General features: G+C 41.3%; 1 protein-coding gene across 7 annotated transcripts in view; it reads left to right on the top strand.

The window, feature by feature from the left end:
- The window catches only part of AFF1 (ALF transcription elongation factor 1), a 250846-nt gene that overhangs the window by 189629 nt on the left and 42974 nt on the right, over positions 1 to 18243 (top strand). For 3 of the 7 annotated variants that reach the window (XM_082726634.1, XM_082726633.1, XM_082726636.1), the window contains 4 exons: positions 8164 to 8208; positions 13365 to 13451; positions 14609 to 14645; positions 17982 to 18033. In XM_082726634.1, coding sequence (XP_082582760.1) covers positions 8164 to 8208; positions 13365 to 13451; positions 14609 to 14645; positions 17982 to 18033 — 221 coding nt within the window. The remainder of the gene's footprint in view (positions 1 to 8163; positions 8209 to 13364; positions 13452 to 14608; positions 14646 to 17981; positions 18034 to 18243) is intronic. The other 4 variants (XM_082726635.1, XM_082726637.1, XM_082726638.1 and 1 more) reach the window with 2 other exon arrangements.

The following is an 18243-nucleotide window of genomic DNA, read 5'->3' as shown; positions in this document are numbered from 1 at the left end:
GGCTGCTCAGTATTTAAGTATTTGACTGATTCTAAAAAAGCAAACCCAAACAGTGCACCTCTTTCAAGGTCTTTGTAGGTTAGTTTGGGAAGAAAGAGTGAATTTAGTTAGTAGACCCTGGCCCGCGCCTTAACAGTAGTCCTGGATTTCCACAGGAACACCTCCCAGGCGCCGATGGAAGGCTGACCGCAAATCTGCGAGCAGCTCGGCGCACTACGCGCTAGCTGGGGCAAGCCCAGAGCAGTGAGGAAGAAGCTGGGAATAGATGCACATAGGTGTGTGTTTGGGAGAAGGAAAGTCACTCAGAGGAAGACTAATAGAATGTAAAGACAAATGTGGCAGAAGACATTCGACTGTACTTTGAGTGAGAATATTTATCCCTATTTTTAAAAATCTCAGCCTGATTTTGTTTTTATTTATGAATAGATAATATATTTTGTGATACAGAATTTAAAGGATAAAAATATGTACATAGAAAAGCTTCCCACTGACACCCCCAACCCCCTAATTCTCCCTTCTGGAAGCAGCTGATGTGCCAGGCTTCTTCTCGTCCATATTCTCAGTGCTGTTTCAGGTATCATTAGTAACTCCACCTTCATCTTCTATTCCATTGTCTTGCCACTGATACAGATCCTGGCATTCACTGCACCTATTTTTTTTTTTTCCTTTTTCTTTTATGTTTATTGCTTAACAATACATCTTGGAGATTGCCCCCAAATCAGTACATGAAGATGGTCCTCATTCTGTCATAGCTGCATAGTACTTCTGTGTAAGGGGCACGTATTACAGTTTTCTTAGCCAGTTATCCCTAGATGGGCATTTAGATTGTTCCCAGTCTCTTACTATTTGCAAACTAGGCTGAAGTGACTAACTTTGTACAGATACACTTCGAAGTTGGTACACCTAGAAGACACATTGCTGTGTCAGAGTACAGAAAATTAGAATTTGGGGGCTTTTGCCTAATTGGGGTCTTCCAAAGTTGTGACCTGTTACCCTGCCACCAATCAGTGTATTAGAGTGCCTGTTTCCTCATAACTAGCTTATAGACACAGTATTGTCAGTTTTTGTTTTGCCAGTCAGATAGGTGAAAAATAGTTTTCTAAGAGTAGTCCTAATGTTTCTAAGGAGGAAACAATGCAAAAAACTTCCCTTTTGTCCCCAGTACGTTTATTTCCAGTAGTCTGTTACTTAAGACATTGACATATAATTTGGATGAATGAGTGTGTAAGAAGTCTCTAAAGCTAAAATCTGGAAATTTATTTTCATGTTCTGAGTTCTGAGCCTAAAAGCATACCAGCAGATGTGTATTGGTTAGAATTGGTAATACTATCCTTTTATCACCATCAGGAAATAGTCCCAAAGAACTTGAATCTCAGGCCGCATTAGAGAGCCAGTCCTCAGCAGGGCCAGAGCTAGAATCCAAGATCTTCTGGCTTCCTTCCTCTGCATGCTGCCTTTGTGCTCCCTGTGGTTCCTGGTTAGTGATAACTAAGGGTGTTTGAGAACAGCATTGTTACAAAAGTGCTGCTCTGTTGAAACTTGAGAGACTTATGATACAACATTGCGAAGGGCTTCCTGGTCTCAATGGTGAGGTAGAGTTCTTCCCCCTCCAGCTCTTTTCAGCTTACTAAAACAAACTTGAGTCATGCTTAGAAGACTTTTATGAACGTATTTTATTTTGATATCAGTGCATTTCCGTATGCTTAACAGTGTCAGTCCAAGAGGAGTGAGAAATCAGAACGAGGCCCGCGTTGATGCCTTTTCTGGTCTGTCGCACCTTTAGTGCTAAGAGGCAGTTAGATCTGAATCCCAGAGTACTGCTTTGCACGAACAGAGGCAAAACATTGTTCTTAAAAAAGTGTGTTTGGTCATGCATAGGACAACTGGAATCAGGTCCCCTCCTTAAAATGCTAAAATGTGTTTGTCCCTTGCCCAAATGTTGGAGGTGTTTGGAAAGGTAGTTTTAACTGTTGTGAACCCAGCCTCAGCCAGTCCAGAGCATTGTGTGACTTCGGACATGTACCTTAATTTCTCCAAAATTCAGTCTCACTTTAAAAAATGGGATAATACGTACCACGAAAGTTGATAGGAGAATTAGTGTTATACAGAATTCCCTCAGAGATTTTTTGTTGTTGTTGCCAAAGTGTAATTGACACACAATATTAGTTTCAATTGTACAACATAGTGATTCAACCTTTATATACATTATGGAGTGATCACCATAATCTAGCTACCATCTGTCACTATACAAAGTTGTTACCTGTTATTAACTATATTCCCTATGCTGTACATTGCATCCTGTGTCTTATTTATTTTATAACTGGAAGTTTGTATCTCTTTATCCCTTTTTCTCAGCCGCGCCCCAACCCGCTTCCCCTCCTCTGGCAACCAAATTGCTCTTTGTATCTGTGAGTTTGTTTCCTTTGTTAAATACTTCCTTTTTCTTTTCTTTTCTTTTTTTTTTTTTTTTAAGATTTTATTTATTTATTTGACAGAGAGAGATCACAAGTAGGCAGAGAGGCAAGCAAAGAGAGAGGAAGAAGCAGGCTCCCTGTTGAGAAGAGAGGCCAATGTGGGGCTTGATCCCAGGACCCTGAGATCATGACCTGAGCTGAAGGCAGAGGCTTAACCTACTGAGCCACCCAGGTGCCTCCCCATTTTTTTTTTTTAAATTTTTTTAAAGATTTTATTTATTTATCAGAGAGAGAGGGGGGGATAGAGTGAGCACAGGCAGACAGAATGGCAGGCAGAGGCAGAGGGAGAAGCAGGCTCCCTGCTGAGCAAGGAGCCCAATGCGGGACTCGATCCTAGGACGCTGGGATCATGACCTGAGCCGAAGGCAGCTGCTTAACCAACTGAGCCACCCAGGCGTCCCCCCATTTTTTTTTTTTAAAGATGTTATTTATTTGTCAGAGAGCACAAGCAAGTACAGTGGCAGGCAGAGGCAGAGAGAGAGAGAGGCAGGCTTCCTGCTGAGCAAGGAGCTGGTTGTGGGACTTGATCCCATGACTCTGGGATCACGACCTGAGCCGAAGGCAGTGGCTTAACCAACTGAGCCACTCAGGTGTCCCCTGCCCATTTCTTAATTGGATTGTTTTCTGGATGGTAGTCTTGAGTTCTGTGTGTATTTTGAGTGTTAATCCCTTATTGATTATATCATTTGCAAATATTCTCGTCTCCCATTTAGTAGGTTGTCTTTTGTTTTGCTGATAGTTTTCTTTACTGTGCAGAAGACTTTTAGTTTGATGTGGTCCCATTTATTTATCTTTACTTTTGTTCTTGCCTGAGCAGACAGATCCAAAAAAGTACTGCTTAGACGATGTCCAAGAGATTACTGCCTGTGTTTTTTTTTTCCCCCCCCCAGGACTTTCATGTTTTCCGGTCTTAGATTTAAGTCTCTAATCCATTTTTTAGTTTATTTTTGTGTATGATGTAAGAAGGTGATGCCGTTACATTCTTTTGCATGTAGCTGTCCAGTGTTCCCAGCACCATTTGTTTAAGAGACTTTTTCCCATTGTATATTCTTGCTTCCTTTGTTGAAGATTAATCGACTGTACCAGCATGGGTTTCTATTTCTGGACTCTGTTCTGGTCTCTTGGTCTCTGTGTCTGTTCTTGTACCAGCACCATATTGTTTTGCTTACTGTAGCTTTGTAGTATAGTTTGAGATCAGGGAGTGTGATACCTTCAGCTTTGTTCTTCTTTCTCATGACTGCTTGGGCTGTTGGAGTCTATTTTGGTTCTGTACAAATTCCAGTACTGTTTGTTCTAGTTCTGTGAAAAATACCGTTGGTATTTTGGTTTTGATACCATTGATTTTGATAGATGACACTGAATCTGTGGATTGATTTGGGTAGTATGAATGTTTTATTTTTGGGTAGTATGGGCATTTTAACAATATTCTGCTAGTCTATGAGCATGATATATCTGTTTATTTGTATTATTTTCAGTTTCTTTCATCAGGGTCTTACAGTTTTCAGAGTCTTGGTCTTTTACTTTCTTGTTTAAATTTATTCCTAGGTGTTTTGTATGGGTTTGTTTTTGGATGTAATTATAAATGGGATTGTTTTCTTTCTTTCTTTCTTTTTTTTTTTTTTAAGATTTTATTTATTTGACAGAGATCACAGGTAGGCAAAGAGGCTGGGGTGGGGGGTGGGGAAGCAGGCTCCCTGCTGAGCAGAGAACCAGATTTTGGGGGGAGGGGTTTGAGTTCCAGGACCCTGAGATCATGACCTGAGCTGAAGGCAGAGACTTAACCCACTGAGCCAGCCAGGCACCCCCTGGGATTGTTTTCTTAATTTCTCTTTCTGATGGTTACTAGTATACAGAAATGCAACAGATTTATTTATATTATTTTGTATCCTGAAGCTTTACTGAATTCATTTATTCTAATAGTTTTCTGGTGAAGTCTTTAGAATTTTCTATATATAGTATGTCATCTGCAAATTGGGACAGTTTTACTTATTTTCCAGTAAATAAGTAAAACTTTTGTTCTTTGTCTGATTGCTGTGCCTAGGACTTCCAGTTACTCTGTTGAATAAAGTGGCAGGAGTAGGCATCCTCGTCTTAGAGGAAAAGCTTCTAGCTTTTCATAGTTGAATGTAACATTGGCTGTGGTATTTCATTTTTATGTTTCTGTAATGAGGGCCAGATCTACAATTGATGGGGAAATTTAGTGCAGTCTCCCTGCTCCTGCTCCCCAAGCCAATGCTGTTGCATTTTACAATAGATGGTATCAAATAGAGGAAATAATAGTAGGTAAAGAGGTTAATGCCGTGCCAGGTACAATAGGTATTCAGTGAGTAGCTGCTGTCATTTTATTTTTAGTTGAATAGAATTACGGTTCCTGTGTTAAGGCCATACCCTAGTGAGCAAACGAGGTCAGTCTACACACAGGACACCAGATTCGGGAGGTAGCCACAAGTCGGTAGGAGGGCAGAGCTGTGCTCCCCGAGGAACCTAGAGGTTGAATGTGGGATTTGTGGTTGTAGTCCCCATCTGTACACTGGGAGCAGGAGCTGGATGAGGAAGGGACCTGCAAAGTAGAACTTCCTAATTCATTCAGCTAGCAGAGATTTTCCTTGTTGTTGCTTTTTGTCACCTCTTCTTCTTTGGGGAGGTCTGAACCTGAAGATCTTCAGCCTTAACTAGGCTGTGCTTTAGAGAGGCTTAGTGTTTACTTCCTCTTGGGCTGCAGTGTTTGTTCCAGGGAGCGTGGATTCTCCCAGCAGGAATGGCAGAGCTCAGTGGGAGACCCTGTGGCCAAAGTGGATTTTAAGTAAGGGATTGGGCCATAATGGTTTGTTGAACTTGCCCTCCCCTTTTGGAAGGTCTCCTTCTGGCAGCAGACTTGGAGGTGCCAGACTGTACTTGATGAAACAAGGGAGCCTGTCCTTACAGATCTTTCTCTGCAGACACATTTGAAGCACATACACTCTTAAACTAGAGTCTAATTTGGATCGGCAGAAGAGTAAAGATCAGAATCTCAGGTAGATGGAACATAAAATGGACTCCTGTTATTCAGACTATCTTGGAACCTCCCCTCTGTTAAATAGTTAAATATCATTTTAAAAATACATGTTGGTACTCACAGAGGTATTTAAGAGTGAAGGGGCATTAACTCTGTCTGACTTACTCTTAAAAATGGTTTAGGATAGATGGGTGGGAGAGAAAAAAATAAAAAACAAATGTGGTAGGATGCTGACATTTGGGGAATCTGGGTGAACGGTTTGTGGGAATTTTTTTTTTTCTATTTTCTATTTTCACAACTTTTCTCTAAATACAAAATTATTTCTAAAGAACAAGTTGAAAATATCTTGAGCATCTTTCCATGCAAGCCCGTACATTTACATTATTATTTTAATTCTCTGTAGCACACTGCTGTGTGGATATACTGTGAAGGTCTAGATTCCTGTTTTGGGGTATTTGATTATTTCCAGTTATTTGCTATTACAAACAGTGCTGCTCGGAGGTCTTTCAATATGTTAATATCCTCATGTATTTGGAATGGAATCCCTGCACTCCGTTGAAATATTCCCACTCTCATAGTGGACCTAATAGGAAAAAATCAACAGTAAATGAAACAAATTAAACGAATGAATGCTTGAACACTAAGACCTTATTTACAGTTTTAAATGGGTTAAAGTTTGTCCACTTAGCAATATTTATCTTATCCAGATACTAATAAATTCTGAGCTTTAGAAAAATTTCTTTGGTTCTGCTTCATCTCATGTAATAAAGCTTTAGGGAAAAAATCTTTTAGTGACATGAAGCATCTTGGCTACGTGTTGACTCCTTGAATAATTATGAAGATTGGAAGGTCTTTTATTAGCATCCTGAAGTTAAAGCCTTCACATCGCATTCTGTCAGAAGCAGTGGGCAAATCTTTTTCTCTCTCATTCCAACATGCTTCACTATTTCATTGATTCCCAGACATGTTGATTGGATTCCTGTTCGCCTTCCAGGAACAGATGGAGATGAGGGGACTATTTGACCAGGGTCGGTAGGAATATGCTATATGCTTTATTGTATTGAGTCACCTTCAACTTATAATTGTTATTTTTCCTGATGATACATGTGAAAAATTAAAACCATAGACTATTCTTACATTTTACTCTCAGGTCAAAACAGCATTCAGTTCTGTTTCTGACATTTGTACTGAAAGGTTTGGTTATTAGTGTTTGGCCCAATTTTTAGGCATCTCTTAATGTTTTTGAAAAAACCAAGAAGCAGGTAAGGAAATGTAGTTAGTAACATGCAGAATGCCTAAAGGCAGATCTGATAGGACATCAAGGTATACCCTTGATTCTTTGGTTATACCTTCTAACTTCCTCAAAAATATCAAAGTGCAAACATTTCAACACAATTGTTTCCATGAAATTTACATGTTTTAAGAACAGACCCAGTCAGGGTAAATCACATTTGAACATTGACATGCCTGTTCAGTTTGATTCCACGACAGTGTGAGTGTTGTGTGCTCTTTTCTTTCCTTTTCCCTTCATCCTTAAACTGGAGTGGTGAGTTCATGAATCCTAGATCAGGAATTGGTATTAAATTACACTCAGATTAGAAATGAGAGCCAGGAAAAAAACCCCTTTCTTCTCCTCTCCAGCTGTGAGGCAGGTATTGGACCCAACGGACTGGGAAGACCAGTGCTTTATGCACACAGTAGTGGCAGTCACAGGAGGGGTGTGTGTTGTATAGAACTTGCCCAGGGCACTTGGCTCTGAATTGACACAGAGCAATCCAGTGAATCCATCCTTTTCCAGTGAAAAGGATGAGGTCATGGGATTTGTTTCATGTGTCTAGTTAACAAAAAATGGTTGGGTTTTTGTTTGTTTGTTTGTTTTAGTGTTTTTTGTTTTACTTTTTCATTTTCTTTGCACTTAAAGATACAAAGACTGTAAAAATGACTTTTCCTAGACACTGGCTGTGGTGGTGATAGCGTGGTAGCAGCTGTCGTTTGTTTAGCTGAGAATCAGGAAGAAGTATAAGTAGTAGATCTTTCATAGAGGCCACTAGGAAAACTCCTCTCTCCCTAGGGTCTTTCTCTGGGGACATGGGGGGCATGTTTTTGTGTATGTGTGTGTATACATGTGCATATATACTGTGAAATGCTGACTTGAAGGAGGGGCAGAGACATTAGAATGAATGTCATTTTAAAGACAGTCTTTGGCCAGCTAGATTATTACCCAGAAAATCTAAACTATCCTTGATTTGGTGTTCCCCTCTTTACTGTGGGCTCACTGGGTTGTCCACATGATTTTCGTCACTGTGTTCATTTCCCTTGGCTGGCTGGACAGATGTTACTACGGAGCAGGCTGTGACCCCTGTTTCCTGTCTTTCTGCCTCCACTTCCGTTATGTCTGTTGTTCCTCTAGATTTACTGATTTTCTTTAAGGTACACGTTTTCCTTTGGAAATGTTGACCTGAGGGTCCAAATTAGTCTCAATTTGTCTCCAGCAGAAGCATTTCCCCACGGATGAAGTCAGGTTGGTCTCTGGTCTTGTTTGCTCCAGAATGTGAAGCTCCTACTACTCTGCCAGTGAAAGGTCACCCTTGTAGCAGTGTTGCTGGATGAATACCAGCACCCACTAGTACCATTTCTTGAGTTGGATTTTATCTGTGCTAAGCTTTTCCTTCTTTTTCCCCTCCCCACTTTTAGCAGACCTACTCCAATGAAGTTCATTGTGTTGAAGAGATTCTGAAGGTGAGTTCCTTTACTGTTCCTCCGTTTGAAGAAATACTGAAGGAAGTAGACGGATATCCATTGACTTTGACTTTAATGAACAGTTTCCATTCTAAACCCCTTCAAACAGTTTCCCTCCTCACACCCTCCAATGCAAAATAAACCAGAATAGGAACAGAGGGTCTCTTAAGAGCCTAATGGAGTCTCTGACAGATTCTATTAATTAAAGTGAAGTCTACAAGCTGCAAGGCATTTGGATTAGAGTTTCAAGACCTCGCTCGGGTTTTTCTGATGGTTATTCATAAAGACCCAAAGAGTGGCTCACTTCTCAGGAAGAAAAGGCCTCTTTATTTAACCTCTTTATTTAAGGGGTTAAATAGTGCTGGATGTATCCCTCTTGGTATTTTGTAGGTCACACCCGATAGGTATGGCCTCATTTTTAGTGAGGCCATGGATTTTTAAAGGAATTTTTAAAAAAACAGTAGAAAGTAAATGGACATCTGTAAGCCTACCGTGAAGGGTTATTTTTCACTCTTGTTTCTTGAGATGGTGCCATGAACAGTTGTACTGCTTCTGCAGATACATCATTGAACCTATCATGTGTGGGTTCAAGGCTTTTTGCACAAGGACAACAAATGCCTCCTAGAATTCAGCTCCAGGAAACAATAAATCCATGCTCCTCATGAACCAGCATGCTTTCTTTTCATCAGAGAAGAATTATATAAGTTGTTGAGTTTCCCATTTTGGCTTTAATTTCCAGGAAATCTAGAGCTAAATTTAATGCCCCCCAAGTACTGTAATAGTAATAACTGAGGGTTTTGTTTATTTCTCATCCTTTTTCTTCAGCCTTTAACTTTCCTCTGTGTGGGATTTAATGATATTCTTGCTTTTATCTTTTACTATAAGTTTTCTGATTTTATTTTTGAAGTGGAAATATACATGACGCATGGACCTGTTCATTTGTGTCATCACTGCTCACTTTCCCTCAAAATACATGCTTGCCCAGTTGTTTCCTTTAATTTTCCACCCGATCTCGTCTGATCTCGGAAACTAAGCAGGGTCGGGTCTGGTTAGTACTTGGATGGGAGTCTGTTGTAAAGTAAGGTGGAACTGAACCAGGTTTTTGTTTTTGTTTTTTTTAAGATTTATTGGTTTATTTTAGAGAGAGAGTGCGATCAGGGGATTTGGTTTGGTAGAAGGAGATGGAGACTCCTCCCAGAGCCCAGTGCGGGGCTTGATGTCAGGACCCTGAGATCACTATCTGAGTTGAAACCAAGGGTCTCAGACATTCAACTGACTGCGTCCCCCAGGCGCCCCTGAAACCAGTAATTCTATAGCTTACCTTCTCACTTGAAAAAATTTTGACTAAGGTAGTGCCTGCCCAGATGTTTAGAAAGTATAGAAAGTAGTCCCATAGTTTTTTTTTCTTTGTCCCCTACTTTTGAAGTTAGGATCTTCTGAGAAAGAAATATCTCTAAGAAAACATGCTTTGTACTGCTAGAATTGAGCAGTATTTCTGAAGCAACTCGAACGATTAATAATAAACAGGTTATCTTGATCAAGCTTTTGTTTCATCCTTTCCTTCTGGGATTTCTGAAATCCTTTGGTATGATGAGTCATGAGAACAACAGATGACTTAGTTATAAAATAAGGTTTAGCACTTTCTCTGAAAGTGTATGTGATTTGTTTTATAGTTACTACAAAAGTAAATGCAACAATGTAGATAAGTTTGTCTTCTGTATATGTCAAATGCTACTCTTAGGTTTTGATGTGGGTTAATATATTACTTGTGGAATCCCTTAGTTAGGATGATGGTATTAGAGCACCAGATGAACAATTTTAATTTAATAAACCCATTTAATAAACTCTCCACCTCTAAGCCAACATCACTTTGATGGGTTCTTCCTTACCTGGAAATACATGAAAGTGAATGGTTAATGCAGGCAACCAGAGGAGTATTTTCATTTGTAAATTGTACAGAAACCAGACAAAAGGCTATTCTGGACTGAGGAGGGGCACAGGCCTTTGCACAGCAGAGACTTGTTGGAGTCTGTGCCCCTTCTTTTCTCCTCTCTTTGGAGCTCCAGCTACATCATGTATACTGCCCTGGGCCTCAGTTTCCTTGCTAGTAAATTGAAGGCCCTGGGCTAATAGGTGATCTCTGGTGTGTGATCTAGCTCCCCCTCTCTTACCGATATTTTCCTCTGCCTCATGGTTCTTGTTCTTCTCTTGTACGAGCAATCTATGAAGATCACCAAGAATCCTAACACAAATCTTTCTGATGGGCAATAGAAGCAGTAAATAGTTCCCTAACAGAAAAAAATCAGTCGTAGATGATACTGTTTGGTTCTCTGGTGGAAATATTAAAAATGGAAGTGTTTTAATGAAGGGTAGGGGGTGGTCTGTGTTTCTGAAGGCTAATGGGGTAAGGAGATACCACATATACACTACTAGAAACTAGGAATTGGTCCCATATGAGCTCCAGACAGGGCACTGTGCCCTCATGTCCTCAGTGGGTGTATGGAAACAGCTTGTGTCCCCTTACAGTGTGATGCCCTGGGCAGCCTCCTGGGAAAGTCAATGCAGTCCTCGGGGACATGACCTCGGTGTAGCCTCTCAGTGACGCTGTGACAGTCAATGGCAACACTAGCGTTCATTCATTCATTTATGCAACAAGTGCCCACTAAGCCTCAAATACTTTCCTTGGCACTGGGGATTCTGTATAAAGAAGACTTGAGTTCTTGCTCTAAAGGGGATTGTGGGGAAAGATAATTATGTAATAAAAATGTCAGGTATTGCTAAGTACTGTGAGTCCTACAGCAGGTGAACGAAGAGGAAAGAATACAAAAAACCTTTGAGGTGGGAACAGGTCGGTATATAATAGAAGAGCGTCAGGAGCTAGACGGTGTATCTAGAGCAGAAGGAGCAAGGTGGAGAGTGAGAAGCTATAGCATCCGTGGTGCCTGGAAGCCAAGACTGAGGCAGGTGTGATGATAAGTTATTGCTAAGGTAGGTAGCACATTCCTGGCCTTGCATGCAATTCTGGGCAGCCTCCTCACCTTATGGCCGCAATTCTCCTAAGGCCTAACTCCCTCCAATAAGCTAGGCATTTAGGGAAGTATATAAATTCTTTCAGACTCTTGGCAAATAACTTAGGGCCTGAAAGAATTTATGCACTTTCCAACGGCCTAATTTAATAGCTGGGGCAGCCTTGGGCATTGTGAGTACAATAGACATTTTCTGGGAATAATTGGTGACTAAAAGTCATAGATATCATTGGGATTCTAAAGAAATTCTTGGAAAACGAAGAGAGGGGATACTTTCAAACACTTCAATTAATTGCATTTTTACATTGTAGCAATATAATGATCCCATTCCTTAAAGGATATTAAAATAAATAAAACAGCAGGGAGCTGTCTTTGGTACAGTATTGAAATTCTTGAGAAACTAGACTTAATTAGAAGTTAGGATGCTTTTAATTTATTAAGTACTTTCTATGACCATGTATCTAGACACTACATAAATTATTGCCCCTCAGGAAAATAAGTGGTCTTAGTTCACCTTTCACTGAGAACAGGTGCCAGAGGGCTCAGGCACCTCAGGTTCCCTGGGGCTGGTAAGGATCAGAGTTCAGATTCCAGTCTGGGATTTGAGGACAGAATTCTTCCTTTGTGCTGCACAAAACAGAGGATTAGTCTGTGGGCAGGAGTATGTCTTCACCTTTAGCAAAAATTAAGAAAGCTAGCCTTAGAGACTTTGCTTATCCCTGTGGCAGGTCACTTATGTCTGTCCTGGGGTGATAGCAGCCCAGAGAGTGGCTGTGGGGAAAGGCAAGGGAGAAGGTGCAGAGGTGGGGAATGGAAATACTGCTAGAGATCCATCTCCAGTGGTTCAAGTATCAGGTGGCAGTTCTGTGGTAATGGAGAGGTTATCCGCACTCTGAAAAGAGTGTAGTGTTCTGTAATATACTGTGTTGTACAAGTGAAGCAATTCGGCACAGTCTGGGGTCATCAGCTTGCTGGTAGGAAGTTGCCTGTCCATCGTTAAGCCAGCTTCCCAGGCAAGTGTGACACATGTGGGAATGAACTTCTTGCTCTTAGACCGGAGGAGCAAACCCACGCTGTGTGTTCTCAGCCATTAGCCTGATCCACTCATTCTGGCTCTGTTTTCTCATCTATAAAAATGAAGGGGTTGAGGGACACCTGGGTGGCTCAGTCAGTTAAGCGTCTGCCTTCAGCTCAGATCATGATCCTGGGGTCCTGGGATTGAGACCCATATCGGGCTCTCCACCCAGGTGGGAGTCTGCTTCTCCCTCTGCCTGCTGCTCCTCTTGATTGTGCTCTCTCTCTCTCTGACAAATAATATCCTAAAAAAAAAAAAAAAAAAGGAGTTGATATGAATGATCTCCAATGCCATTTTAGTTCTTTACCAAAGTGTGTGTGCACATGCATGCGTGTATTTGTGATTAGACATGTTTAATCTGACCCATTTCCCCCCAGTTTTTTAGCAAACGGACTATTAAGTCATGAGTGTGCTTAGAAAAGAAGAATTCATGTCGATAAATATATTAATTTGTGAGGGAGAAATCTTGCCTCCATGAAAATAGTGAATAGAAGTGAAACTTCTATTACTGGAAAGGGAAGGTAATTTTTTAAGGCCCCTTCCTCCAAAAAAAATTTTTGTATGTACTAATAGTATGTATCAGGGGAGGGTCAAATCCATTAAAACTCTCCCAAGTGGAACAAGTGACCTGAATTACTTGTTTGCTTAAGTCAAACAGGAAAGTTCTTCTTCCTTTGAACTTAAATAATTCCAGGAAATGCAATAAAGAAGCTGAAGGAGAAAGAAAGCATTGAGTAGAGACTCCATGCTCCCAGTTACATAAGCTCTGTTAATACCCATTACTGTTTATATGCTTTATACAGTGTTAAGACCGTCTATGTTCTGTATTCTTGATTTTCTCCTTTGAACTGCTTTCTCTTTGGTGAGTTGGAGGTTTTCAGCGTTTGAACATAACCCGTTAAGTAGGAGACTTTTAAAAAGTAAAATAACTTTTAAGATTCCACTTTTTATTTACCACCAGTGCACTTTACATTCAGTTTAAAAAGTTAACTTACGTAGCAATAAGTGTTCTATTTATAATTTACTCTTTCTTTCTTTTCCAAATCTCTTTCCAGGAAATGACCCACTCATGGCCGCCTCCTTTGACAGCAATACACACGCCTAGTACAGCTGAGCCCTCCAAATTTCCTTTTCCCACAAAGGTAATCCCTTCCAAGTACAGCAGGCACTGTATCCACACCCGTTCAAAGTCTGAAGTATTGTTATGAGCTAGATTAATCTAGTACTGACTGTTGAAATCTTCACAGATTAGGTTAAATTCGCCACTCATTTAGCTTCTTAAAGTGCTTCATAATGTTTTCAAACACTTCACTCTCCAAACTATGTGAGTAAGAACATCTTATATATATTTGTACAAGGTTTTGTAGCTTATGAAAGTTTTGGGGGCTTTTCAGTCAATTCTCTCATTTGAGTCTTCTTACTTAGACATGGGAAAACAGAAGTCCAGGGAAAGTAAGCAAGGTAGTTGTCTGATTCCTCATCCGGAATTTAGGTACATGTGTAACACGTAGATCTTAGACTTCTCATGCCTCCTAATTTTCTTGAGGTTTGCTGTGATCATCTACGTTAGTGCTGGTTTTAATAACAAGTGGATCAGTTGCTGACTTGGATGTTTCCATTGAAGTCGTTTTGAGCAGTGTGTTTTAAACACTCCCATTTTCCTTTGCTTATTTGTACTTTGGGATAAGCTTCAGGGTATAGAATAGCACTTTCAGATCTGTGTTCTGTCCAGGTTGGTATACATCCATACTGTTAATATATTATAGCTATTTATTCCCATGATACTGTTTTCAAAAGAGGTTATATCTACCCAGACCTGAATTAGTCGTATTAGATACTTTACATATTTTCTCATGATAGTTAAATGTTGTTCTTAGTTACTGGCTTTAAGGTCAAACATTATACTTTATGGAGGGGCGCCTGGGTGGCTCAGTGGTTAAGCCGCTGCCTTCGGCTCGGGTCATGATCCCAGGGTCCTAGGATCGAGCCCCGCATCGGGCTCTCTGCTCAGCAGGGAGCCTGCTTCCTCCTCTCTCTCTCTGCCTGCCTCTCTGCCTACTTACGATCTCTGTCTGTCAAATAAATAAATAAAAAATCTTTAAAAAAAAAAAACAAAACATTATACTTTATGGAAATAAATAAATAGATGCTTGCTCAACATCCAAGGAAAAATAAGTTCTAGGTAAGAATAGAAGAAATAAGTAATAAGTAGAAAAAATAAACCCCATTTATCAGTGTTTATCACAGTTAGCAATGATGCAGAATATTTTAATAACTAGAGATTTCTTTTTCTTTCTAGGATTCTCAGCACATCAGTTCTGCAACCCAAAACCAAAGTAAGTGGAGCTTTCATTGCATTGGAGACCAAAGCAAAGCTTTTGTTGTTTTAATATTAAAAAAATAAAATGAAAAATAGCCCAGCACAGATGAGGGCTTCCTGTTCTGAAAGACTAGGAAGGGAGCACAAGCATAAAGCTGTTCTTTAGCTGGAATTTCAGATTGCTGCAAAGAGTTAATGATGATGTCCTGGTAAAGTACATGACAAATATAATGTGTCATAATTATAACAAATACAGTTACTGATCTGTCCACACATCATGAATGTGACTCTGAAAGCATTGCAACCCGGAAATGGTATATAGAATAGATTGGGGTATTTTGTGTGGTTCTTGGTTTTTTGTTTTTTGTTTTTCAAGATGTTATTTAATTATTTGAGAGAGAGGTCATGAGAGATAAGCGGGGGGAGGGACAGAGGGACAAGCAGGCTCCCCATGGAGCAGGGAGGCCGATGTGGGGCTCGATCCCAGGACCGTGGGATGTTGACTTGAGCTGAAGGCAGATGCTTAACCGACTGAGCCACCCAGCCACCCAGCCCCCTCCACTTTAAAAGATTTTATTTATTTGTTTGATGGACACAGAGAGAGAGGGAACACAAGCAGGGGAATGGGAGGGGGGAAGCAGGCTTCCCAGTGAGCAGGGAGCCCGATGCTGGGATCATGACCTGAGCCAAAGGCAGCCGTTTAACCACTTAGCCACCCAGGCGCCCCTGCAGTCATTTTGTTTATAAATATATGGTACATGTCCAAGTTCTGAAGTATTAGTCTTAAAAAAAAAAAAAAAAAAGGACAATGAAGTAGGGTATGTAGGTATGTTGGGAGAAGGTTGCACAGAGGTACTCCATGGAGATGACTCTTCCTCAAATCTCCCCACCTCCTTCTTTTCTCTCACTTATATTTATTCCCTGTATTTTTTACAGTTTAAATTGCAAGGATATGAGGAGAAGAGAAAAGATGAGGAAAGCAAGAAACAGAATATTCTTTCCTATAGAGCAGGGTTGGGCCCACCATATCCTGAGATATATCCTGAGAGTTGATCTGTTTGCAGCTGGTTTTTGTAAAGAAGGTGTTCTCAGGACACAGCCATGCCTGTTCATTTATTATGCAACAAGGTACAGCATGCAAAGTCTGAAATATTTGCTGTCCGACCTTTATAGAAAAAGTTTGCCATCCTCTGCTCTAGATACCGAATGAGACATTGCAAAAAGCTCATAACTGAATTTTCCCCCAAATGCAGAGAAAGAAACCTGATCATCTTGCCATAGTATTGTAAAAGCGGCAAAGTAAAATTAACAGAAAATAATGGCTTCTTGCAGAGATGGGGCATCTTTTTCTCTCAGCAGCTTGGCAGCCTCTCCAGAGACAGATAAGCAGTGGAGTGGCACAGGTCTCTGCTGAATGGCTGGCTCAGCTGTGTTCAGGCTTGCTGTATGCCCCTTTACCCCTTGCTGTCACTGCTCCCCATTTGCTAGGGCTGTCTGGCTGGTGGATCAGATGCCTCCCACTGGGTTACAGCTTTGATGATTGCTGACTCCTGGTTTAGAAAGACCTTTTAAGCCTTTAAATTGTTTGATTTCCCCTTTTAGCAAAATCTAGCTGAAGAGGAGCTGGTAAGCACTTTCTTGGTGGAGGATGGGTGGCCCTCTCGGCCAGCAGGTGGAGTAGTGTGGGCCCATCTCTCCTTGCTCCGAGGCGTTTTCAGAGCCTGGCATGTCTCCAGTGGGTCTTGGCTCACTGTATCTATGCTTATCCTGTGGTTTTTCATGCTGCTGCCACTCTCTCTGTCCATGTTCCGGGGAACCTTGTTTATTTTGTGAGAGTCGGCCTAGTTGAACCCTGGAAAGGTCTAGTTGTATGTTGGATGAAGAGAGAATTATCCTAAGGTTTTGGAGTCTCTGGAGAATGTAGTATGCCTAAGGACAACCAGAGCCTTGTGGTGCTTCAAACCCTGTGAAGACCAGTACATGAGAGTCCCTGTGAGTGAGGAGAACTGTGACCTTAGCCCCTCCAGTGTGTAGTAGCCCTGAGGGGAAGAAGTTACAAACACCATGTAAGAGCTGCTGCCACCGTGAGGATGACGTGATTAATTGCAAGGTCTCCACATGACACTTTGGGAAATCACATTCAACCCCCTGCTACAAGGCTCCCGGATTTCCATTCCACTTCCCGTTCCCTATTATATCAAGCCTAAAGCAGCTTCCTAGAAGATAGTTTGTTGCCTCCACAGTTAATATTGCACGTTCCCTTTCAGGGAAGCTCCTAGGTTCTACCAGGTGGCACCACTAGTCTTTCTGAGGAGTCTGTCATGTCCCTGTTACTGGTGGTGTGTCATTGCCAAACAGAGTTATAACTTACTATCCTGGCATTCAGCGCTCCCTAAATCTGACCTTCACCTGTCTTCCTATGGTGTCCACACATTTTGCACCCCATCCTTTACCGAGTCTGTACCATTTTAAATCTTCCCTCTCCTAAGCCCCAGCTCGCACTGTCTCCTACTGAAGGCCATCCTCCCCCTCTCCCTTGAGCCAGCATTCTGTCAAAATCTCACCCATCTTTTGTGACACAGTTCATTTTGCTCCTTGTCTGACTTGCCTTCTTTTAGTCACTACCAGTAGAGAGACCATTCTTAGATTCCTGCGGCAGTTCATTTATGTGATTAATTTGTGTGTTCCTCTCACACTGCCCGCCATTGGAGATATTTTTGTGCCTATCACATTCCTCAGTCACTTGCGAACTCATCGAGGATAGGGTCGAATGCCTTTGCGAACTCATCGAGGATAGGGTCGAATGCCTTGCACATCTTGTGTCTACGAGGCAGTGTGAATAAGTGAATGGGGGGCAGGTGTTGAATAATGGGGGGACAGGTGAGAGGGAACTCACACTCTACAGAGGTCAGAGGCTGCAGAAAGGGAGTGCTAGTAAATCACTGATAGATGGGAGGGGCAGATGAGGTGGGAGTGAGAGCAGCCCTGTCCTGGGGCTTCCATGGGAGTCCCCCACTGCCAGCTGACATCAAAGAAAGTCACGTCTCCAGCATATAGGAAAGTTGCCAGCCATGGGGTAGGACGTGCTGCCAGCAGGGCTAGGATTTTTCGATTCAGAGCAAGTCGTCTTTCTAGAGGTAACATAAGTGGTATTCTATAATGGTGAGATTGTACCAAGTGCAGTGCATATAGCAGGCACCATGGTTGACTGAGTTGAAGTAGACTAAGTGTTCAGGTAGAAGAGGTGAGGACTGGGGTCAGGGGGACAGCACAAAAAAAAGGGGGATTTGTAACGAATAAACTCAAGAATGTATCTCATTGTGCTACTCTGATCATTTTCCTCCCCTCACAGAACAATATGATACATCTTCAAAAATCCACACTAATTCTCAGCAGGGGACATCGTAAGTAAAATGCTTTCGTTAATTAAAAGTTTATAACGTGACATCATTCATTTCCCATGTAAATCCATTGCTTGTATTTTTTTCTACTGCTTTCAAGTAATGACTTTCATAAACTACCACTGCATTATAAAACAAAGCAGTGCCCTACATTTGTGCCTGGATTAAGTTCTTCTGCTGAAGGGTAAGGCACCAGAAGAGAGTTTGCTAAGG

The sequence above is a fragment of the Mustela nivalis genome, assembly GCF_964662115.1.
Source record: "Mustela nivalis genome assembly, chromosome: 4".
NCBI classification, from domain to species: Eukaryota; Metazoa; Chordata; class Mammalia; order Carnivora; family Mustelidae; genus Mustela; species Mustela nivalis.
This window is presented reverse-complemented; position numbering and strand designations above follow the sequence as displayed.